Here is a 22386-nt window from a genome sequence, read left to right as displayed (position 1 = left end):
CCTAGGGGGTATTTTAATTGGTTTTAACAAAATTTTAATAGAGCGGCCAATTCAAATATTTATTTTTAATTATTTTAGATTTGTATTTGGTATTTATGTGGGATTGTTTTAAACTGGCTGTAAGCCGCCCTGAGTCCTCCGGGAGAAGGGCGGGGTATAAATGAAATAAATAAATAAATAAATAAATAAATAAATAAAAACTGAATGAAATGTTCCTTAATTGGTGGGTTCTTCCGAGTTTTTAAATGCTATGCCAATGTTTTAGATTAGCTGAAGTTCTCCACATTTTTAAATCAAAAGACACACACACACACACAAACACACACACTAATATATACAGACCTATCATCATCACCACCACCATCATTCTAGCCATTGTCTATCCCAGGGGTAGGCAACCTTGTCTCTTTTATGACTCGTGGACTTCAACTCCCAGAATTCCTGAGCCAGCCAAGCTGGCTCAGGAATTCTGGGAGTTGAAGTCCACGAGTCATAAAAGAGACAAGGTTGCCTACCCCTGGTCTATCCACTGCAGGATGAAGGCCTCTTCTGCATGTTTCCAACCAATATGATCCTGAGCTTTCTTTTGCCAGTCGGGCCCGTAATACTTGCTGATAGAGGTTGAATTGACTTGTTGAAGGAATAGACTATAATCTGCCATGCTATACCTTTACCTATAGGATAGTCCTCAACTTACAACCACAACTGAGCCTCAAATTTCTGCTGTTAAGTGAGACATTTGTTAAATGAATTTTGCCCCATTTTATAACATTTCTTGTCATGGATGTTAAGTGAATCACTGCAGTTGTTAAGTTAGTAACCCAGTTGTTAAGTGAATCTGACTTCCCCATTGACTTTGCTTGTCAGAAGATTGCAAAAGTGATCACATCACCCTGGGACGCAGCAACTGTCATAAATAGGAACCAGTTGCCAATCATCTAAATTTTTATCATTGACCACAGGGATGCTGCAAAAGTTGTAACTGTGAAAAATGGACACACGTCATTTTTTTTCAGTGCCATTGTAACTAAATGAACTGTTGTAAATCAAGAATTACCTCTACCTATATATGTTTATGCTTGTGTGTGCTTCCCAGTGTTTTCTGATACTAAATAGTAAATGTGGCAGCTGATCACAGGAATTGTATCCACTTCTCAGGCAGCATGAGTTTATAAGTCCTGATGATTGCAAGAAAGTCATGCTGTGATTTGGAGCCTTGAGCTTTTTCCACTAAGTATCCACATGAGGGGGGGAAATTCCTCTACATTTTGACATCTGTTGAGATGATTCAGCTGCATTCCATCTCTGAGCCACGTAAATGCTGTGCTTTATCAAACTGTTCCCTATAGTGGTGCAGCAAGTGCTGATGACTCTATAACCAAAGAAGAACACTGAATAGCAAAAAAAAGGTGTTGTCATGCTTAGGAAGGCCTAACCTTAAGAAAAACGCCATAAGGCTTGAGCCAACACAATAGGCATAAAATGTCGACCTTGGAAATATTAATTTTTCTCAGCCTTGGCAATTTTAAGATGCGTGGACTTCAGTTCCCAGAATGCCCCAGCTAGGTTGAGAAACACCATGTCAACCGGCCCACTTAGTCATCTAGCAAAGAAAGAATCCTAGCCATTTCTTTTGCCAAGAGTATACTTTACTGAAGATTAAATGGTTACAGAAGTAGAGTAAGCTGAATCTGAGGTTTTCCAGTGCAAACAATACAAAGGAAACTTCTCTCTTCCCTCCCCTCTCCAGTTATCTGCAAATGTCCAGTCAGGTACTTATATATTGTTCAGGAAACAGATGCTCGGTTCCTAGCTCTGCATATCACAAATGACCTTGGCTGGCTGGAGCTTCTCATGTGGCTCAGCTGGGCTTCTATCCCCCTCCCCACATTTTTTCACATTCCAATTGTTCCCTTCCCCCCACCCCCACCCCATGCTAATGTCTGGCTGTCAGCTCATGAGGCTTGGATAGGTGAGACTCACTACATACAAGGTTCAAGATACTTTTTAGTGTTCTGTTGTAGATCCCTATTTATTCGAAATTGGGTCAAAATTTGCCTCGCAGTTCTTACTTTTGTTCTGAGAAGGAGTCTCTGTTTTTCTCCTTTATTCTCAAAGATGTCTAAAGATTTTTTTAAAAAACTTTCTCTTGCTGGCATTTAATGATAGAAGCTGCCATGAGTTAGCCGTTATTGTTTTCTGTTACTCATCTTCCCATCGGTTTCTAGTCCTCTAATAATTGGCCACATTTACCACTCTGAAAAAGCTCAGTGGGAGCAATTCCTTCAGGATAACATTTTTTTTAAAGATTTAATGGACCTGTTGGCAGCCAGAGAGGCTGGAGATTCCTGGAGAAATGCTGATATAGTCAGAGAAAAATTATCCCTTGGCCAATTTGCAGATAGAGCAGTGCAAGAACACCATCCATGAGACTATTGCCAAGTGTCCACATTTTGATCATGGGACCAGGGGATGCTGCCACTGCTGTAAAGTGTGAAAAACAGTCATAAGTCACTTTCTTCAGTGCCATTGCAACTTCAAATCGTTACTAAAAGAAATGTTGTAAGTTGAGGATTATCTGTATGCTGCTTTGGTCATATAAGTGACTTGTACAATCCAATACAAATCCAATATAAATACAACAAAATTAGAATTCAAACAATTGATCTATAACTTCCCCAATAATATAGGGTATCTCTGCTTGTCAAGGAAAACATCCACTTAGTAATACTTTCTGCATTTCAGCCCATGAAATTCTGCAGGACAGCGATGTTTTGCCTGGTTTTGTTGAAATACCATGGGGACTACCATCCTTGCCCCAGGGGAAAAACCTGTTTGTAAGGGACAGGGTTCATAACAGAGAGCCTCTGATTTGCTTTTCTTTCAGACCAGTGTTTCCATTGAGATTCGGTACCAGGCCATGGATGGCAGTGTTGGGGCGTGGAATGATGATGAATTCTTGGAGAGTCCCAGGGTCCATCCAGATGGTGATCCCTATGAAACTGATGTCCTGCTTCCCAGCCACAGACAGTCAAGCAAGACCAGCACTGCAGAGAAAGCCTTCCGGAGGTAAGAAGTCAAACCCACAATAAAACTTCATTTATGGATTCCTCGGTTCTCTCTGAGCTTGGTAGTTTGCTTGCAGAGATTTTGTTACCTAGTTGGGTAATGAAATGTCTGCAAGCAAACAACCAAACTCAGAGAGCACCCAGGACTCCACAGTACAACCCTGAGCCACAGATATTCTGTTCTTTTGAAAAATGCACATCCTGGAACTGTGTCCTATATCTGCTAATCCTGCCAATGGATTTACTAACCTGCTGATTTCAGATTGTCTGTTGAATTCAAGGTCAGACTAACTGCTCCCCAAAGCTGAATCACTGGGGATACAGCATGAAAATATATTGCTTCAGCATAGATTCTCCTGCATCTGAACAGCTTAGATGCTGTTGTTCCTGGTGTTGGTCTCAGGAAAGTAATTGATCTTGGAATCCTACGAATACTGATCTCAGCAACAGGTTCCCTCTTCACAACCTCCTGCAGATCAAGGCTGGTCTGAGCAAGGCTCAGCTAATTGGTATTTAGTAAACAAGCAAGCAGTATGATAATAAATTTACTTGTTCCCCCAGCTGCTTATAGATCTCATCTTAATGACTTTCCAGAAATATTTAAAAACCTGATTGTTCTCCATGGAATAGGATGTCTGATTTATTTTTTGTAATACTGAAATAGATTTCCAGTAGATTATAGGGATTTCCCAAAGGTACTTTTTCACGAGGCACCTGGACTTTCTTGTTTTTCTTTGAAGACATTTTGCTTCTCATCCAAGAAGCTTCTTCAGCTCTTGGATCAGAAGCAAAGTGTCTTCAAAGAAAAACAAGAAAGTCCAGGTGCCTTATGAAAAAGCACCCTTGGGATAACTATGACCTGGATGACTGAGAATCTCCATAGACGTTATGGGATTTTTTTTTACATATTTTTTTCTTTTTCTCCCCTTTTTATTATAAATTGCCTTTGTGAGGAGTGGGATGGTCTCAAAACTGAATAAATCAAAGCTGAATAGAAATTGAATTGTCATTCAGGCAACTTAATTGATCTTATACTACAAACTGGATATACACTTATTCAAACAGTCCCATTTTTTTCTGATGAGTCATTCTTAAGTATATAATGACATGCCAGCTATACTTCTTAAATAAATAAGAAATGTAGATGGCATGTGATTATATACACAAGAATGACCCATCATAGAAAAAGTTGGAATTCTTTTGCCAGTCAAAAGCTCAGGAGTCAGTTGTGTACAGGAAGTTCTTGTTTAGTGAGTGCCTTGTTTGCTGTTCTATGACCTTAATTGACGAGTGCCTTGTTTAGTGACAGTTTGTAGTTACAAGATGATGAAAAAGTCACTTTACAACCAATCCTGGCATTTACAACCTTTGTGGTTCTGTAAAGCAAAGGAAAACTAAAGTAAGATTTCATTTAGTGACTGCTTTACTTAACGACTGAACTGATGGTCCAAATTCTGGTCACTAAATGAGTTCTACCTATAGATTATTTGGTCTCTACATGGTGATGCTGCCAATTCTATTTCTTTTTTAACTGGTTTCTCTCTTCTTGTGAAGCTATGACTAGAATTTCTTCCTGGAAATCTAGAAAGCATGAGAATGTTTCCAAAGAAACGTCTAGCCTAATTTTTGTGTCTTAGAGTTTTAACCTAAATGTTGGAACTGCATTCATGGAAGAGGCATAGAATTTGAGCTTCAGCATCATTTGATTTTGAATTGACCCTTTTGCAATTTCCCCAGGATATCTGTTGGCAGTAGGTTTCAATCTGTCCCAAGTTCAAGACAACTTTGCCCAGCCCAAAGTATCCTTCTTAGCTTCTTATCCATTCTGTGCACCTTTGGCGTATAGCCATGCTGGCCATATGACCCCAGAAATTGTCTTTGGTAAATGCTGGCTCCCTTGACCNAGAAGCGGTGAATGCTCCAACACTGGAAGTTTTTAAGAAGAGACTGGACAGCCATTTGTCCGAAATGGTATAGGGTTTCCTGCCTGAACAGGGGGTTGGACTAGATGACCTTCAAGGTCCCTTCCAACTTTACTATTATTATTATTATTATTATTATTATTATTATTATTATTATTATTATTATTATTATTATTATTATTATTATTATAAATGCAACAAAATTAGAATTCAAACAATTGATCTATAACTTCCCCAATAATATAGGGTACCTCTGCTTGTCAAGGAAAACATCCACTTAGTAATACTTTCTGCATTTCAGCCCATGAAATTCTGCAGGACAACGATGTTTTGCCTGGTTTTGTTGAAATACCATGGGAAATACCATCCTTGCCCACGGGGAAAAACCTGTTTGTAAGGGACAGGGTTCATAACAGAGCCTCTGATTTGCTTTTCTTTCAGACCAGTGTTTCCATTGAGATTCGGTACCAGGCCATGGATGGCAGTGTTGGGGCGTGGAATGATGATGAATTCTTGGAGAGTCCCAGGGTCCATCCAGATGGTGATCCCTATGAAACTGATGTCCTGCTTCCCAGCCACAGACAGTCAAGCAAGACCAGCACTGCAGAGAAAGCCTTCCGGAGGTAAGAAGTCAAACCCACAATAAAAATTCATTTATGGATTCCTCGGTTCTCTCTGAGCTTGGTAGTTTGCTTGCAGAGATTTTGTTACCTAGTTGGGTAATGAAATGTCTGCAAGCAAACAACCAAACTCAGAGAGCACCCAGGACTCCACAGTACAACCCTGAGCCACAGATATTCTGTTCTATTGAAAAATGCACATCCTGGAACTATGTCCTATATCTGCTAATCCTGCCAATGGATTTACTAACCTGCTGATTTCAGATTGTCTGTTGAATTCAAGGTCAGACTAACTGCTCCCCAAAGCTGAATCACTGGGGATACAGCATGAAAATATATTGCTTCAGCATAGATTCTCCTGCATCTGAACAGCTTAGATGCTGATGTTCCTGGTGTTGGTCTCAGGAAAGTAATTGATCTTGGAATCCTACGAATACTGATCTCAGCAACAGGTTCCCTCTTCACAACCTCCTGCAGATCAAGGCTGGTCTGAGCAAGGCTCAGCTAATTGGTATTTAGTAAACAAGCAAGCAGTATGCTAATAAATTTACTTGTTCCCCCAGCTGCTTATAGATCTCACCTTAGTGACTTTCCAGAAACATTTAAAAACCTGATTGTTCTCCCTGGAATAGGATGTCTGATTTATTTTTTGTAATACTGAAATAGATTTCCAGTAGGTTATAAGGATTTCCCAAAGGTACTTTTTCACGAGGCAACTGGACTTTCTTGTTTTTCTTTGAAGACATTTTGCTTCTCATCCAAGAAGCTTCTTCAGCTCTTGGATCAGAAGCAAAGCGTCTTCAAAGAAAAACAAGAAAGTCCAGGTGCCTTATGAAAAAGCACCTTTGGGATAACGATGACCTGGATGACTGAGAATCTCCATAGACATTATGGGAATTTTTTTTTACATATTTTTCTTTTTCTCCCCTTTTTATTATAAATTGCCTTTGTGAGGAGTGGGATGGTCTCAAAACTGAATAAATCAAAGCTGAATAGAAATTGAATTGTCATTCAGGCAAATTAATTGATCTTATACTACAAACTGGATATACACTTATTCCAACAGTCCCATTTTTTTCTGATGAGTCATTCTTAAGTATATAATGACATGCCAGCTATACTTCTTAAATAAATAAGAAATGTAGATGGCATGTGATTATATACTCAAGAATGACCCATCATAGAAAAATATGGAATTCTTTTGCCAGTCAAAAGCTCAAGAGTCAGTTGTGTAGAGGAAGTTCTTGTTTAGTGAGTGCCTCGTTTGCTGTTCTATGACCTTAATTGATGAGTGCCTAGCTTAGTGACAGTTTGTAGTTACAAGATGATGAAAAAGTCACTTTACAACCAATCCTGGCATTTACAACCTTTGTGGTTCTGTAAAGCAAAGGAAAACTAAAGTAAGATTTCATTTAGTGATTGCTTTACTTAACAACTGAACTGATGGTTCAAATTCTGGTCACTAAATGAGTTCTACCTATAGATTATTTGGTCTCTACATGGTGATGCTGCCAATTCTATTTCTTTTTTAACTGATTTCTCTCTTCTTGTGAAGCTATGACTAGAATTTCTTCCTGGAAATCTAGAAAGCATGAGAATGTTTCCAAAGAAACGTCTAGCCTAATTTTTGTGTCTTAGAGTTTTAACCTAAATGTTGGAACTGCATTCATGGAAGAGGCATAGAATTTGAGCTTCAGCATCATTCGATTTTGAATTGACCCTTTTGCAATTTCCCCAGGATATCTGTTGGCAGTAGGTTTCAATCTGTCCCAAGTTCAAGACAACTTTGCCCAGCCCAAAGTATCCTTCTTAGCTTCTTATCCATTCTGTGCACCTTTGGCGTATAGCCATGCTGGCCATATGACCCCAGAAATTGTCTTTGGTAAATGCTGGCTCCCTTGACCAAGAAACAGCGATGACCACCATGCCCTTGAATTGAACATGACTGACAGGGAAACCTTTGCTTTTTACCTGGTATAGGTGTTGCCAGTTGCCAATTCTTTGGGGTGTATTCTGTCCATCTGTGTTCTATGTTTTGCAAACAGGAGCACCTTGTAGAGCAAAGATCTCTCCTGGGCCAGGCAAAATATAGAAAAAGCCAATTTGGCTTTGAAATGTCTAATTGGAGTTGTAAATCAACTACCCAGATCAATGTGTAACCATTTCGTTGCCGGGAAGAAACACAATTCTTGATGTTAACAAGCAGAATGCGCCACTGTTTGTGTGTTGACAGCCTCATTTAGGAGATCAAAATATATGTTTGATTCCTTCCAAACCCTGACAAAAAAACCCTGGGAGCAGTTATTCAGAAGAAAAGGCAGCATCCATCAGGTCAAACTTTATTAAGCCACCTAAAGGAAATTACAGAGTAACTGGGCAATTTTAAATGTAAGAGAAGGCATACGATAAATAGCTGAGAAGGTAATCGCACAGTGCTTGGAAACCATTTCTCAGAATGATCTGGCAGATAACGGGCATCAGTATTTGCTCCATCTATGGCTGTTTTGTAGTTATTTGGATGACATTTACCACATGCCAATAGGCTACCAATTTTGAGCTTTTCATTAGCTGCCAAGACATAATGGGTCAGGCAGCATAACAAATCAACAGTCATTCCTACAGCCAAAAGAGCTCATAAAGATCCTAGAGACTGTTAGAAGTTATAAGCCCAGGGAGAAGATTAAACAAATATGTGATTTTAGGCCCCTAGCTCAACTGGTAGAAAATGGTTCTTATGTATCTGTTTGTAACCATTTATTTTTTTTAAAAAAAGCCTTTTGATTGCAGAGAAATGTGTCTCAGCTTTATGTAATTATAAAGCATTTCACTGGTAGAAATTGGGTTGACCTAGAGGTTAAACTTGACTGGTAAAAAACAACAACATCCAAATGAAATTTCAAAATTGGACAGTCTTGTGTTTTTTGTATGATTCAAAGGAACGAGTTTATTGTTGTTGTTATTTTAAAAAAGTAATGATGTTCAAACTCCAAAATGTAGGATATGATTTTTAAGGCCAGCTTGAACAAAATAACATTTTCTAACAGATTCTGAGTGAAAAATGTTTTTTTAGGAAAATGAAGGAAAAGAGTCTACTAATGTAATTTTGCTTGTTTTTCAACAAATCACCTTTTAGTGAAAGGCTGTACTTTCAAAGCTCATAACTTCTATTGCACCTTCAGTTCTTGCAGTTTTTGAATCAATGAAACAAAATATACAGACCCCCCCTCTACACCACTAATACAGACCTTTGTCCTGAAAAGCACTGTTGTTTGAGACAATAAATGAAACACACTAGCCATCTTCCAAATAATCTCCTGGCATTGTTTCAAACATATGCATTTCTTGACAAACCAACATTGGAAGATTTCCTCCCCATCCCCTCCCCCTGAGTGTGCATGAACACTCACATTTTTTCACTGTTTTTCATCCCTTATCCATTGAGTGAAAAGTCAGTTTTGGCAAGCTGCATTAAGGGTTTCTCAGTCCAGACGTAAGCTATTGATTGTGCAGCTATAGCAAATTAGTTTTGAAGTTGATGCCCTCTAGCGTCCATGTAGCATAAAACAAAGGACCAATCTGTTTAGGAAAGTGCTGTAAATTTCCTGTAAGAAAAAATGGTAACAAGATGAACTCACTGAATAGGAAAGTCTTAAGCATCTCATTCATCTGTGTAGGTGTACATGTTAGTGTACATATCCTAACAGATGTGTACTAACATACACTAACATTCATACACTAACATTCATGCAGTATTTTGCAGCACAAAGTAGAAATGCATCTGAGTGCTCTATTGATGAGACATTAATTATAGCTCGTTCAGATGGGGTACTTAATGTATCAGTGATACATCATTAACTTACATCGTGCCTTCTCACTCATAACCCTTCCATGGGGAATTTGCCCAGCCGTGCTATTTATCTATCCAATTCATTTATCATTTATCCTAGAATTGCTGTTCCTGCTCTCAGCATCAATCTTTGGTGCCTAAAAAATCCATAATATACAAACAGTTCTTGTATTGACCCTCATTATTCTAGGCAAGAAGATGATGAATTGTATTACCATAGTGATGATGAACTGCTGGGTGAGGGAGATACCGTCAGCCAAGGGTCTTTGAATGCCAGGTATGAAGTTCAGCTATGCCTGGTAGTGACTCAAGTGTGGGGTGTTGTGCTGAAGAAAGATTTCTTTCAGGCAAGGTGTGTTTTTTTCTACAAGGAAACTGCAGCAATCTTACATCATTTGCACCCACACAACATGCTGGACCTGATTATTGATTTAATCCATTCTCTGGGTTTTTATTGTGTAAACCTAGCCAGGGAATTCTCATAAATTCTCCTACTGGTTGAAACCATCCCAACTTACTTTGTTCTGTATTGTGTTTTAATTGCTTATTATATTGTGAGATGCCCAGAATTATTTTGGACTGGGGCAACACCTAAATTGAAATCAATCAATCTCAGGCACACACAAAAAAGCAACTTGTAGTACGGCACCAGTTTTCTTTCCTGCATGGCTAATTATTTATGAGAACATGGCATGACTGCAGAAATTCCTGGTGTTCTTTTGCTGAGTTTTGTGTAAACCTTTCCAAAGAGCATGCACAATGCAATTCAATGTGATGTCATGGTAAGTAGATGTGGTGGAATGTAATCTGGATTCCCAGAAGGGAGGGATTGCATTCTAGAGAAGCAAAAGACGGAGAGGCTTAGACAGTTTGGGAGGAAAAGAATCAGATCAGCTCCTCCCTAGGAGTTCTGAAAGTATATGTTTAATAGTGTAAGTAGTTTGCAAGATTTCTGTCTATGGAGGAGGAACAATATAGGAAACTGCTTAGAAGAACCTCAGTGTATCTTTTCTTGGCTTTTGGAGCCTGACAGTAGGTGAGGCTCACGCTGGTACCTGTTGATGATAGAGATTAGGTAGGTAACTAGTAGGTAATAATCCACCAGGAAAGAATGATGGTAGATTTAATGTTGGCCAATAAAGGAGCACAGGTTTTGGGTGGGGTGAGTTACATGCAAACCAGAACAACCTTCGTCCAAGAAGTGAACTGTTCAGTTGGGTCCAGACTCAAGAGAAGTTCTACCAGACACATAATGGTAAGCCTAAGGGCAACAAAATCTAAATTGGGAAATCAGAGAGGGGACTCAATTCATTCATTGGAGATAACACAGGAAATAAACTTACAGAAGCTAAACAAAATATAAAGAAAAACACTAATTATATCCCTTCCAAACAAAACATTACATTCCCAGCTTTTGTTTAAACTTTTGCAGATGATGTTTATTTGTTTCTGGAGTCAAGACAAACGTCTACATACAATTCTGATTTAAGAACAGACAACCTCACCCTTAGGGTCTCTTTCTCATCATTCTCCCATGATGAAACTGTTGTTTGTGTACTAGAGAGCTGGTCCAGAAAGGGCAGACTGAATCAACTCCTATTCCCCTTGTGGATGACTGCGGACAGAGTTCCTTGAAACTATGTAAATTCTTAAGGATGCCTCCTCCCATCTCATTTCATTCTTTCCCACCAAATAAACAAGGCTAAAAAGAATTCTGATAGTTTTTTTTATGGAAGTTGGCTATCTTAAGGTCAGGGATGGAATGAATAGAAGGGAGAAACAATAAGAGAGCAAAATTGCACAGATGCCAGGTTTCACTCAAAGGTGGATGGATAGCTATGAGAATTGTTTTAGAATTCATCCGCGTTCCAAATGGGAATTGAGCACATGCCAGGCATGTACTGCAGAATGATTGTATTCCCATAATATGCTTAACCAGGTCTATTTCAATCTGGTGGCTGCATTTGTGCAACTTCTGACAAGCAAAGTCAATGGGGGAAGCCCAATTTGGTTATTAACCATGTGATTCACTTAACAACTGCAGTGATTCACGTAACAACCTTGGTAAAAAAAAGTCATAAAATCAGATGCAACTCACTTAACCACCTTGCTGAAATCCTGCTCCCTCCCTCCCCATCTTTTAATTGTAATTTGTATTTTTATTTATATCAGAAATACTTATTTTTATGGTTTTATTGCTTTTAATGTTGTAAGCCACCCCAAGTCACATTGAGGTGGGCAGCAAATGAATCAAATGAAATCAATCAATAAATAAATAGTGGTCGTAAGTCAAGGACTTACTTTTATTCATGTTTTTAAGACTAAAAAAACCTCTGATAATAGGTTGCAGCACAAGAATTCTCCTCCCCACCAACCTCAGAACAAAACAAGAAACAGCCACCCCATAAATTCAGACTAATGTCAGAATAACATAAGTAATATTTAAAAGGTAAATGGGTAGCAGATAACATGTATAATTATAGCTTAACTAAATGATTTAAAGAACTCTCAAATCCACCAGCATCACAGACTCATCAAGAAAAATCAGAGTAAATTGGTTTTTATTAGGGTGGGAACCAACTGTGACCAGGTCCCATATTAAATTGGATTGCTTTAGACTGAGCATGCTTAACTTGTTTGTTGAGATTGATTACTGGGATTCACACCAGTCATAAAACAACAGATAGGTGAGAATAGGCGAGACATTCTGAGCCACAAAAATCTACCAAAGTTATTATTAACTTATTATTATTAAGTACATGGTGTGAATGCATCTGCTAATTCTTTAACTGATCTGATTAATTGTGTTAATCGTGTTTGCAGCTTCACAAGACAAAGCCCAGCAAACTAACCTGGGCTGAACAGGCACCCACAAGAAGATTTCTGCATGCAAAGAATAGTGAAAAATGCTTGCTTTCAAACACCTAGGGACAATAATGGTCATTTTTCTAGATTGGAACCGTGCTATTTTCTCCAAAGAATCCTAGAGGCAATATATTTCTTGGGCTAAATTATTTCATAATGTGAAAAATTATTATTTTTCACGTTCCCCCATCCCGAGTGCTGCCTGCCTATGGGAAAATAACATATCAAGGGAAGGATTTTATCATGGAATATAGAAATTCATTCAAATCTTCCAATTAATTTCTGTTCTTGTGTAGTGTACAGGATGGTTTTTCTGTTGTGCAAAGGTGCTTTTTCAAGAGACAACTGGACTTTCCAAAGAAGCTTCTTGGATGAGAAGCAAAACGTCTTCAAAGAAAAACAAGAAAGTCCAGTTGCCTCTTGAAAAAGCACCCTTGGGACAACAATGACCTGGATGACTGAGAATCTCTATAGACACTTTCTGTTGTGCACTATTTAGACAACATGCTTGACCATATCAGTTATAAAAATCTTCCGCCCCACTTGCTTAGCCCTGTTTTGCAATTATAATGAGGCCAGTGACAGAGGCTGTTCCTAATGTTTTAAAGTGGGAGAAGTTAAGAAAAGCTACTGGTGGATTCCTCCAGCTTCATTTCTCTTTTTAATCTCCTTCCATCATGGCCTGGAGATGAGACCAAAACAACCTCATTAGAATACGATATACAGAAATTGTTACTGGACAATGGTCACGATCACGGTCATGATGTGAGCAAGGGGAATGAGTGGGTGGTATAAATTTATCCCTTTTGGCTAGCCTATTGTCTAGGAAACGGTGTGAACCCATATAATATTTCAAGTTGAACACAGTGCGTGAATGTAGCCAAAATACGGTGGGCCTTTTACATGTCTAATGGCAGCATGTTTGTCGTGATGATCCATCTGTCTCAATATGGCTCTTTTTTGTATGTTAGCAATTAAAATATTTTCTCTTTTTAAGCAAATGAGCAATTTGTTCTAATTGCATGTATTCTGTATTCACGTATATAAATGGAATAGCTTGGATGAAGATGCAGAAGATTGTGAAGGGTAAATATGTGTGTGCAGCAATGCATGAAATTTGAAACAAAGGACAACTATTTATATTTTCTTGACTGTTTATGAAGCAGCTCCCATTAATAGAAGTTCAGCACTGTACATTTTTCTAATTTTTATCTTCTTGAAAGAACACCATCAGAAATAAAACAAACAAATCTGTTTTACAGATAGTTATAAAATACAAAATAAATATTGGATTGCATCTTGCATAATAAATCGGCTCTTCTATTCCAATTTTGGAGATAAGATATAGGTATCATCACTACCATCCATCTATAGCCTTATTTTAATACATTTCTCTTTTAAAGTTGTTCAAGCTGATGGTCATTAGTGTTTTAATTATGAAGTTTACGAAGAGTAACTTCCTTTTTCACCTGTTCAAAAATCTCACACTATTTGGATATTTTGAGTGATCCCTGGTAATAATTTTATGATTAAAGAATATCTACCAGACAGTAAGATGAAAAATGAGCCCAAGTTCCAGTAAGAAGAAAATGAATGTATTATCAGAACTTTTTTATAGAGAAAATTATTGGAATTTAGAATTCCTACATTTACTGATTTGGGGAGAGAGGGTTATAAATAATATATTTAGTAAATTTCATATTGAAACTTAAGTGGAATCAGACACCATGCAGAATCTTTCAATGTGTGTTTCCCTGTCTATAAGTACCATGATCCCAGATCTTGATTTTCAGCTTGTTAAAATATTGTGGTTCTGTATAATAGTTTATTTAATAAAGAATATTTAATATAAATATCCCTTCACATTTTAATAGGCCTGTAAAACCATTTGAGACTTTACAGGGAGGACTTCATTTTACTGTAGTTACTAATAAAGGTTATCCTTCAGTAGCCCAAATAATCCATTACCCTTTTTGATGTTATACCTTGGTAGTATTTTATATTTAAAACTAAAGAAAATATGAACCTCTTTCTGAAAACATGCACGGTTTATCCATAAACCCCAAAGGAGGTTAGGATTTGCTGAACTTTCCTTTGATTAATCTTCTTTCAGGAGAAACCTGGGTTGTCATGGGCACAGTTGTGCAGGCAAATCCCCTAACAGCCTGTGTGTTCAAATTGGCCTCCTTGTATTTAAGCCTGCCTGACATAGGGCTAGGCCTGCAACTGGGCCAGCTTCTCTTAAATATTAATATTTTGAGATAAATTTTGTTGCCTGACCCCCAATATTCCATTTTTTGCTCCTCATATCTGGCCTCTTTTATGTTTTAGGACAGTAAAAATGTCAGCAGCAGCACATAATACCTAATCTATGTTTATTTTTAAAAAATTAATAGGTAGGATGTAGCTCTGGAGCATAAAACAATCTGGCCCAATTGAATTATTCATGTTTTCTTTCCTTGGGCACGTTTTTAATGCAGCCATCACTTGGTACACATTTGGTGCTTGCCAATCTCTTATCTTCTACTGTCTATGGTGCTGAATTTAATCAGGGATGCCCCATAGGAGGCAAATTAGAGGATAAGCAGAAGACGCACAAAATAGCCCTTGGCTTACAAGATTTCCTTTTCCAAGGCTTGGGAAACATACTTTTGTTGTTGTTATTGCATGGCTTCTGTATTCGAGATGGCTGCTTTCAGTTTAACACCGATTTTAATGTATTTCCTTTTTTGTGTACTTCTATTTGTGCATGCATGGTGTTTAGACCGTGAAGTGGTTTGATAAAAATAAAATTATATGTGAAAATCTGCCTACATACAATCATGAATATGAGGAAGTTAGTTTATTTCACCCCTACCATTTGCCTAGTTAAAATCACTTTGCAACAGAAAAAGACAGGAATCTGCCATCTTTCTCCTATAATTCAAAATAAAAACAAACACAAAACAAAAACAAACAAAAAACAGAGTACATAAGGAAATCTCCACAGATCTCTCCTCCAAATGATCATTCATGAGCCTCTCAGAACCATCTCTGGAAGACATGTTTGTTTACTTTTTGTAATTCAGATGCAATTAATCAATGAGGAGAATTTTGAGCATTTTTTTCCTTAATCAATTTAGTTTGTTTTCATATGCATTGGCAAAAGATTGAAGAACCTCACATTGTCCTTCTAAGCTAAATCTACTTGTAATGAGCCTTGTAGGAATAATGAGTAAATGAAAGGGGAGGGGGAGTTTTAATCCTTCCTTCCTTGTGATTTACAGAATTTTTTAATAGCACATCGCATAGCACATAACAAAGATTTTCACTTTCACTAATTAGGACCTGAAAGACAACATTTAAATGGGTGAAAACATCCAGGGAAAAAGAAATTTGTCAGGGATAATCAGGAATTTGCCAGGTATAGCAGTAGTAGAAAGAAAGAGCTAAAGATTTCTCCCATCCATTGGTTTGTTCCTATATAGCCTGTCATATCTCAGCAATTATTGATTTGGGAGGTAACTGAATGGCTACCAAGGCAATGTATAGCCCTGCCCCTTTGTTCTTTTCATTTGGCATTTTAATCTACTTAAGCTACCAGAAGTAATGAGAAAAATTATACACAGATACAATTATTTATTCTAAGGGTGATAAACATCCTCCTTACTCTTTCAAGTCCTGTTGGGTGATGGATTTGCATCATTGTGTGCATAGTTAGAAAAGAAAAGCATCAATTCAAATCATTAACTTAGGTTGTTATAACTGATCTGGATCAATTTTCATAAAATTGAATGTATTTTCAACTATGATAACTATACCATCCAAGTAATATTCCATGTCTTATATGGACTTTTCTAGAAGTGCCCATCAGGAAGGGCATTCGTCCAATGGGAGGTTCTAAGTGGCCATGAAAAGCTCTTTCCCTGCTATTTGTTTTTGCTTATTTATTTGAATAGAATCTGTGGTTATTTGTATCAATTTTCTATATCATGAAAGTTGGGCCACCATCTTCCCAAATGAATCTTGACTAAATTATAGAGAATCTCATTTGGATAAATAAGTTATAGAAAGCAAAAGCATTTGTCCATTTCGCATGCAAAATGATCTCATGACTATTGTTGCCAATTTCATTTATCCTAATTGTGGTTTTTTTTCCTTCTGTGCCCTATTCCAGCAAGCTGTCAGGATTCCAGAAAAAGCGCCATAATGGGTACAAATATGTAGCCAGGTATATTAAGAACCAGGATGATGCTCTAAAAAGGGGTTTTATTCATGCCAGTCTCAATTCCAGAATTGATTTAAAAAATGGGGGTTGTTCCTGTGTTCCTAAAACTATAGCAGAGATTAGATCTTTTCTGAACATATCAATAATAACCAGAAAATTATAAGTAACTCCATATGGGTAACCTTGCAAGAGCAATAAAAGATTGTGATTCCGAAAAGCTTCTTATGTGTTCAGAAGGTGATGATTTACACTTCAAGACCTTATTTTAGAGGCCAGCTTTAGAGCCTTTGAGGATTGCCACCTGGGTCCTGTCCATTGGGCAAGAGGTTGACTGGAATAGCCCCCCCCCCTAGTTCACACTGTTGAGGTATCTATCAGGTGTTCCTGCTATAAAACGCATGCAGGAAGATGTACCCTTGAATCACCAAGCAATTGGTTCCTAGTAGGTAGAAAATAGTCTGTTGCAAATTAGCACTCAACTCTCTTGACTTTGATGTTTTTCCCTGGCTTTCTCCTCTGGTGCAACAGTGATGACCACAAAAACTCCAGGTACATGCTGGCCCTTCAGCTGCAATTCCTTTCCTTTTTTAGTGTGTGCATTCTGTGTGTTTGTGTCCGTGCGTGCCTGCTTGTGTACTTCTTCTCTGCTCCTCCTCTAATGAGATCTAAAATCAAAAAAGCATTGGAAACCTTTCTGTTTTCCTTCCCAGCCAAAGGTGTATTGAGGTCTACTCTCATTTTCAGCAGCAAACTGAAATATATGTGAATGACTCCATTGGTGGCTATCTGAATTTCAGTTCTATTATGAAATTCTAACTATCTTAAGGCCGGGAAAAGCTGTTTCTCTTCTCCCTTGCAACCTTGGATATCAGAAAGTAGAAGATAATCTACATGATTTGCATGATAGATAGAGATGAAACAAACTGTGGATAGGGCTGGAGCCAAAGTGGATTGGGATACCCATTTTTTCTATGACATTCCAATTTTCTATCCAGAAACATTCTTTTCCATTGTCACGTACTTTCTGATATCCAAGGTTGCAAGTAAGGAGAGAAATAGTTCTTGTTAAAGGCCTGAACAAATGTCTTCTAAAGGATGTTGAAAATAGATGGCTGTAAAATTACAAGTGGCTGTCCCAGATGAAATGTTTCTAATCCTAACCTTAATCCTAATAATTTTTTTATATCTGTCAGATATAAATATTTCTCCACGTTTTTTTAATGTTTTTAAAAAATACCTCTCCTACAAATGTTTGTATTTCTCTTTCTATCACTTATGTGTGCATTTGCTGTGATTTTCCAAGAAAAATGTTTTTGCAGTGTAATAGAAGGGAGTTGGGTTATAAGACTTCATTTTCCAAAATTTCATACAGGAAGGGTTTTTTTTCCTTGTTTCATTCAAGCAAATTATTTCTTAATCACTTGATTGTTTCTGAATCATATTTTTACTTTCAGAGATAAAATTAAGGGAAAAGAGAAAAAACATCATCATTTGCCATTCAGGTAGCTTAATACTTTTTATTCTTTTCTTTTAATAATTAAATAATCTAATCCTCAGCCAAAATACTATACTTTCATAGTGATTTCTGCATAGACTGAGGATTTCATTTTTCAGGCTGATTAATGTCAGTGAGTGAGTGTGATAGAAGAAAGGCCAAGCCCTTGGAATCAACCACACCAGGAAATATGTACAAGCTCAGACCAATTAACAAATTGTGTTATTGGCTTCTGGGCTTTACACTTAGCTCAAAACCCATCTCTATTTGGGACACTTTGTTTACTATAGCACAATGTGAATGTACTATTAATGCTCAACAAGATGGTGGTGATAATGGTGGTGGTGGTGGTGGTGGTGGTGGTGGTGCTGCACATCTTGAATTGGGTTGTGCAAAGTGTTTTTAATTTGCAACATTTCAGTCTCAGGATGATCCTTTTCAAATATGAAACAGATTCTACTAACCTTAGTGGAAGTATTATGACTCTGTTCCCACCATTCTGGGCATATTCTAGGCTTGTGAGATAGCTCTGTTGTGAGTTCAAAACAAATCCTTGAAACATTGTCAAAAGAGTTGGTAATTTTTAAAAGTTTTGTTGTGTTTAAGATTACAATTGGCTGACAATTTTAGAGATACTCATAAAGAACCATATCCAAACTGTGACGGAATGCACGTCCTTGTTATCTAATGTTGAACACCACCATTCATAGTTCCTGCCCAATGTTTGAATAACTCATTACTCTGGCATGATTAATATTGTTACTAAATTCCTAGAATCTCCATAGGACTTGCTGTCCCCCCCCCCCCCAGTTCGTGGGTCAGTGAGCTTTCCCTCAAATTTTCAAAAAGTTGTTCTCTGCAACTCCATTTGATGGATAATGAGCTGCCTCAATTTTTTCCGTCAACCTTCACATTCTCTAGAGTAGATTCTATACTTGGACAAAATAAAAAGTAACACATATTTTGTGGGTTATTCTTATCAAATTCAAAAATCACTACCATAATTTTAAAACAAAAGGAACAGAAGATTCAGAGATAACCCAGTGTATCAATTGTCATATGTTTAGAATCCCTCTCCAGAATTCATTATTATGCCCTCTAGACCAGAATTCATCTTTCATTATCATTTTTTGTATGGAGGCTTCTGTGCTTTGTAGTATCACAGATTACTGGGTTCAATGATATCTATTTCTAGGGAAGTAGATAAAAATGAAAACTGCAACTTGTCATATCATTTTCCAGAGCGTAGCAAGAAAATTTACATTATTGCCATTATCACCTCAGCATAATCTTTGGAGAGACGATTAGGGCTTTCAGAGCTGAGTTGCAGAAACAGACATGGCCAAAATCTGGAAGCAATGGGACATCCCCAAATCCTCTGTCTTTTCCATGATCTACAGAGCCATCAGGATTTTTGTAATTCGTATCCTGTAGGCTTAGATAAGATTTTGGGGTTACAATATATAATCATTCTTTTTCCTCAACTTTATCTCCTTCACATTGGGAGAATAATATATACATTCCTGAAGAAAGAAAAATAGGATTTAAATGTATATAGCTTGTGGCTGTTCTTTTGATATTATCCTATGAAAAATCATCCTAGTTTCTTATTAACTTTTTGTTTAAATTTTGGCTTTCTGCTTCCTGCCTGGCTCTGCTCACTCATTCCAGCAAGACCAAGGACAAAAAGTACGTTTTGATATCATAATCTCTGCCTCTCTTTCATCTAAACCAGGGGTAGTCAACCTTGGCTCTTTTATGACTCGTGGCTGGCTCAGGAATTCTGGGAATTGAAGTCCACGAGTCATAAAAGAGCCAAGGTTGACTACCCCTGATCTAAACTCTGTTCTGCAGCTTCTTCTGTCATTAGTTAATAGTCAGAAATTGGAACACCATCTTGCAATAAAATGCTGTTACCTTCATCACTATCAGCACAGTAGGGGGTTTAGTAGATGAGAGCTCATTTGCCATATTTTTCAGAACAGAGAGGCATAACCAAGGTGAGAGGCTGATATATATTCAGTATGCTTCATTTCATTTATTCTTTATTTATTAATCAAATTTATATAGCCACCAATCTCACCAAAGGCAACTCTTGGCAGTGAACAAAAATCAATAAGAACAATAAATAAAAAGAAAAATGTGCAATATAAAAAACCTTATTAATACATAACATAAAATAGCAATAGACTTATATACCGCTTCACAGTGCTTTACAGCCCTCTCTAAGTGGTTTATAGAGTCATCATATTGCCCCCAACAATCCGGGTCCTCATTTTACCAACCTTGGAAGGATGGAAGGCTGAGTCAACCCTGAGCTGGTGAGAATCGAACTGCCGAACTGCAAAAACAGCAAAAATACAAATGATCACCTGGGAGCCCCAAGTCTGACAACATAGCCAAGACCTTTTTGGAGGGCTTTTTGGAATACTGATATCATGTTTCATTTGCATAATAAACTTTCATATTTATAGGACACAATAAAAAGATAAGGCATAATTTGAAGATCATTTAGCTCCTCTTGTTTGGACACAATGAATGTGTGAGCTCTGGATTGAAATTACTCAAGTGTGATTGAGCCCACTAACTGACCAAGTCACAAAAAATACCACTTTGTTTTCCAAATCCACTCTCCTCTGAAATTCTGGTGTTTGATTTAATTTGGTCCAATTGGCAAAATTATCAATCAATCAATCAGGCTAGAGCTGGAAGGGACCTTGGAGGTTTTCTAGTCCAACCCCCTGCTCAAGTAGGAGACCCTATATCATTTCAGACAGGTGGCTGTTCAGTCTTTTCTTAAAAACCTCCAGTGATGAAGCACCCACAATGTCTGAAGGCAAGTTGTTCCACTGGTTAATTGTCCTCACTGTTGGAGTTTCTCCTTAATTCCAGGTTGCTTCTCTCCTTGATTAGATTTCATCCATTGTTTCTTGTCTTGCCTTCTGGTGCTTGGGAAAATAAATTGACCCCCTCTTCTTTGTGGCAGCCTCTCAAATACTGGGATACTGCTATTGTGTCCCCCCTAGTCCTTCTTTTTTTTTTGTCTAGACTGGCCATACCCAATTCCTGCAACTGTTGTTCCTATGTTATTATCTGACTCTCTGTTCAACTTGTGCAATTACTCCTACCTGTCTGTCTATCTACATAGCTACCTATCTATCTACCTATCTAATTTATATATGGACACATTTCATAATAAATGGATACTGGTATTTTTTTTTCAACTTTGCACAATACAGTAGCAGAGTCAGTTTCAACTGATGGACTTGTTGAATACCGGATCCTTCCAAATGCCTTTCCATTCCCAGTAATACCACACTAGATCAAATGGCTCAAATGGCTAGGAGGTCAATATAGGACAGTGTGATTATAGCAATGGTGATAATATTACATACCTCCCCAAAGGCCAGTTTACAAATGTCAGCATGTTGCCCCCAACATTCTGGGTCCTCATTTTACTGCCCTTGGGAGAATGTAAGGCTGAATCAACTTTGAGCCAGTAGAATTGAACTCCAGGCTGTGGGCAGAGTTTGCCTGCAATATTGCATTCTAACCACTGTGCCATCATGGCTCCTTGACTGCTCCTTTTTAATCTTGATTAATTTTTCCCAGGCAAAACACCCATGTATACAAGGGAAGGGCCATGTGTGTCTATAAGTTTAATATGGATAGGCAACAAATGGTAAACATTTTCTATTCTCAAGGTCACCATAAGGCAAGCCTTCTACACCCAAAGAAAGTTCAAGATCAAATATTTTTTCATCTAACCTCACACTGTTCATTCTAACTAGCAATGGCTTTCCAAGGAAAAAGATCTTTCCAACCACTTTAATCTTCACTGAACTTGAGGATTTTGTTCCACTCCAAGTAGTGGCTGATTCACAAGCTACCCAAAAGCGAATGAGTTATTTAGCTTAGAAACCTATGAACCAGCCCTAAGATTTAATCTCTCCTTCATCTCTGACCACAAGATAGATGACCTTTATATGATAACTTCTTCATTTCAAAATGTTTCTTGATGTTAAAAAGACAGATTTAACTGTGAATAATTCATTTCCAAGCCGTAATCAGACCCATGCTTAGAATTCGTCTGGAATTCAGGTAGAAGCCACAGTTGGCAGCATAGTGGCTCTTTTTTCACCAAGCATAAATCCTGAGCTAAGATTAGATTTTTTACAAAAATTTAGTGTGTACATTCTGAACACCCATTTAGGAATAATGGAGCAAACTGATAAAAGCCCAGAGACCTAAAAAGCAATGGCTCCCAAACTAAGTTTCTAAATCATGGAAACCTCTTCTAAGGCTATGATTTTGGACCCTGTGAGGAGAAAATAAAATGTTGCTGGGAATCTGGAATGGCTG

The 22386-nt window shown here is 37.7% G+C and overlaps 1 protein-coding gene across 1 annotated transcript in view; it reads left to right on the top strand.

Moving 5' to 3' along the window:
* The window catches only part of OTOF (otoferlin), a 145090-nt gene that overhangs the window by 61819 nt on the left and 60885 nt on the right, over positions 1 to 22386 (top strand). Inside the window, exon 5 of the mRNA XM_015817746.1 lies at positions 2888 to 3069. Coding sequence (XP_015673232.1) covers positions 2888 to 3069 — 182 coding nt within the window. The remainder of the gene's footprint in view (positions 1 to 2887; positions 3070 to 22386) is intronic.

Source organism: Protobothrops mucrosquamatus, unplaced genomic scaffold, assembly GCF_001527695.2.
Source record: "Protobothrops mucrosquamatus isolate PMUCROS unplaced genomic scaffold, P.Mucros_1.0 scaffold633, whole genome shotgun sequence".
NCBI classification, from domain to species: Eukaryota; Metazoa; Chordata; class Lepidosauria; order Squamata; family Viperidae; genus Protobothrops; species Protobothrops mucrosquamatus.
This window is presented reverse-complemented; position numbering and strand designations above follow the sequence as displayed.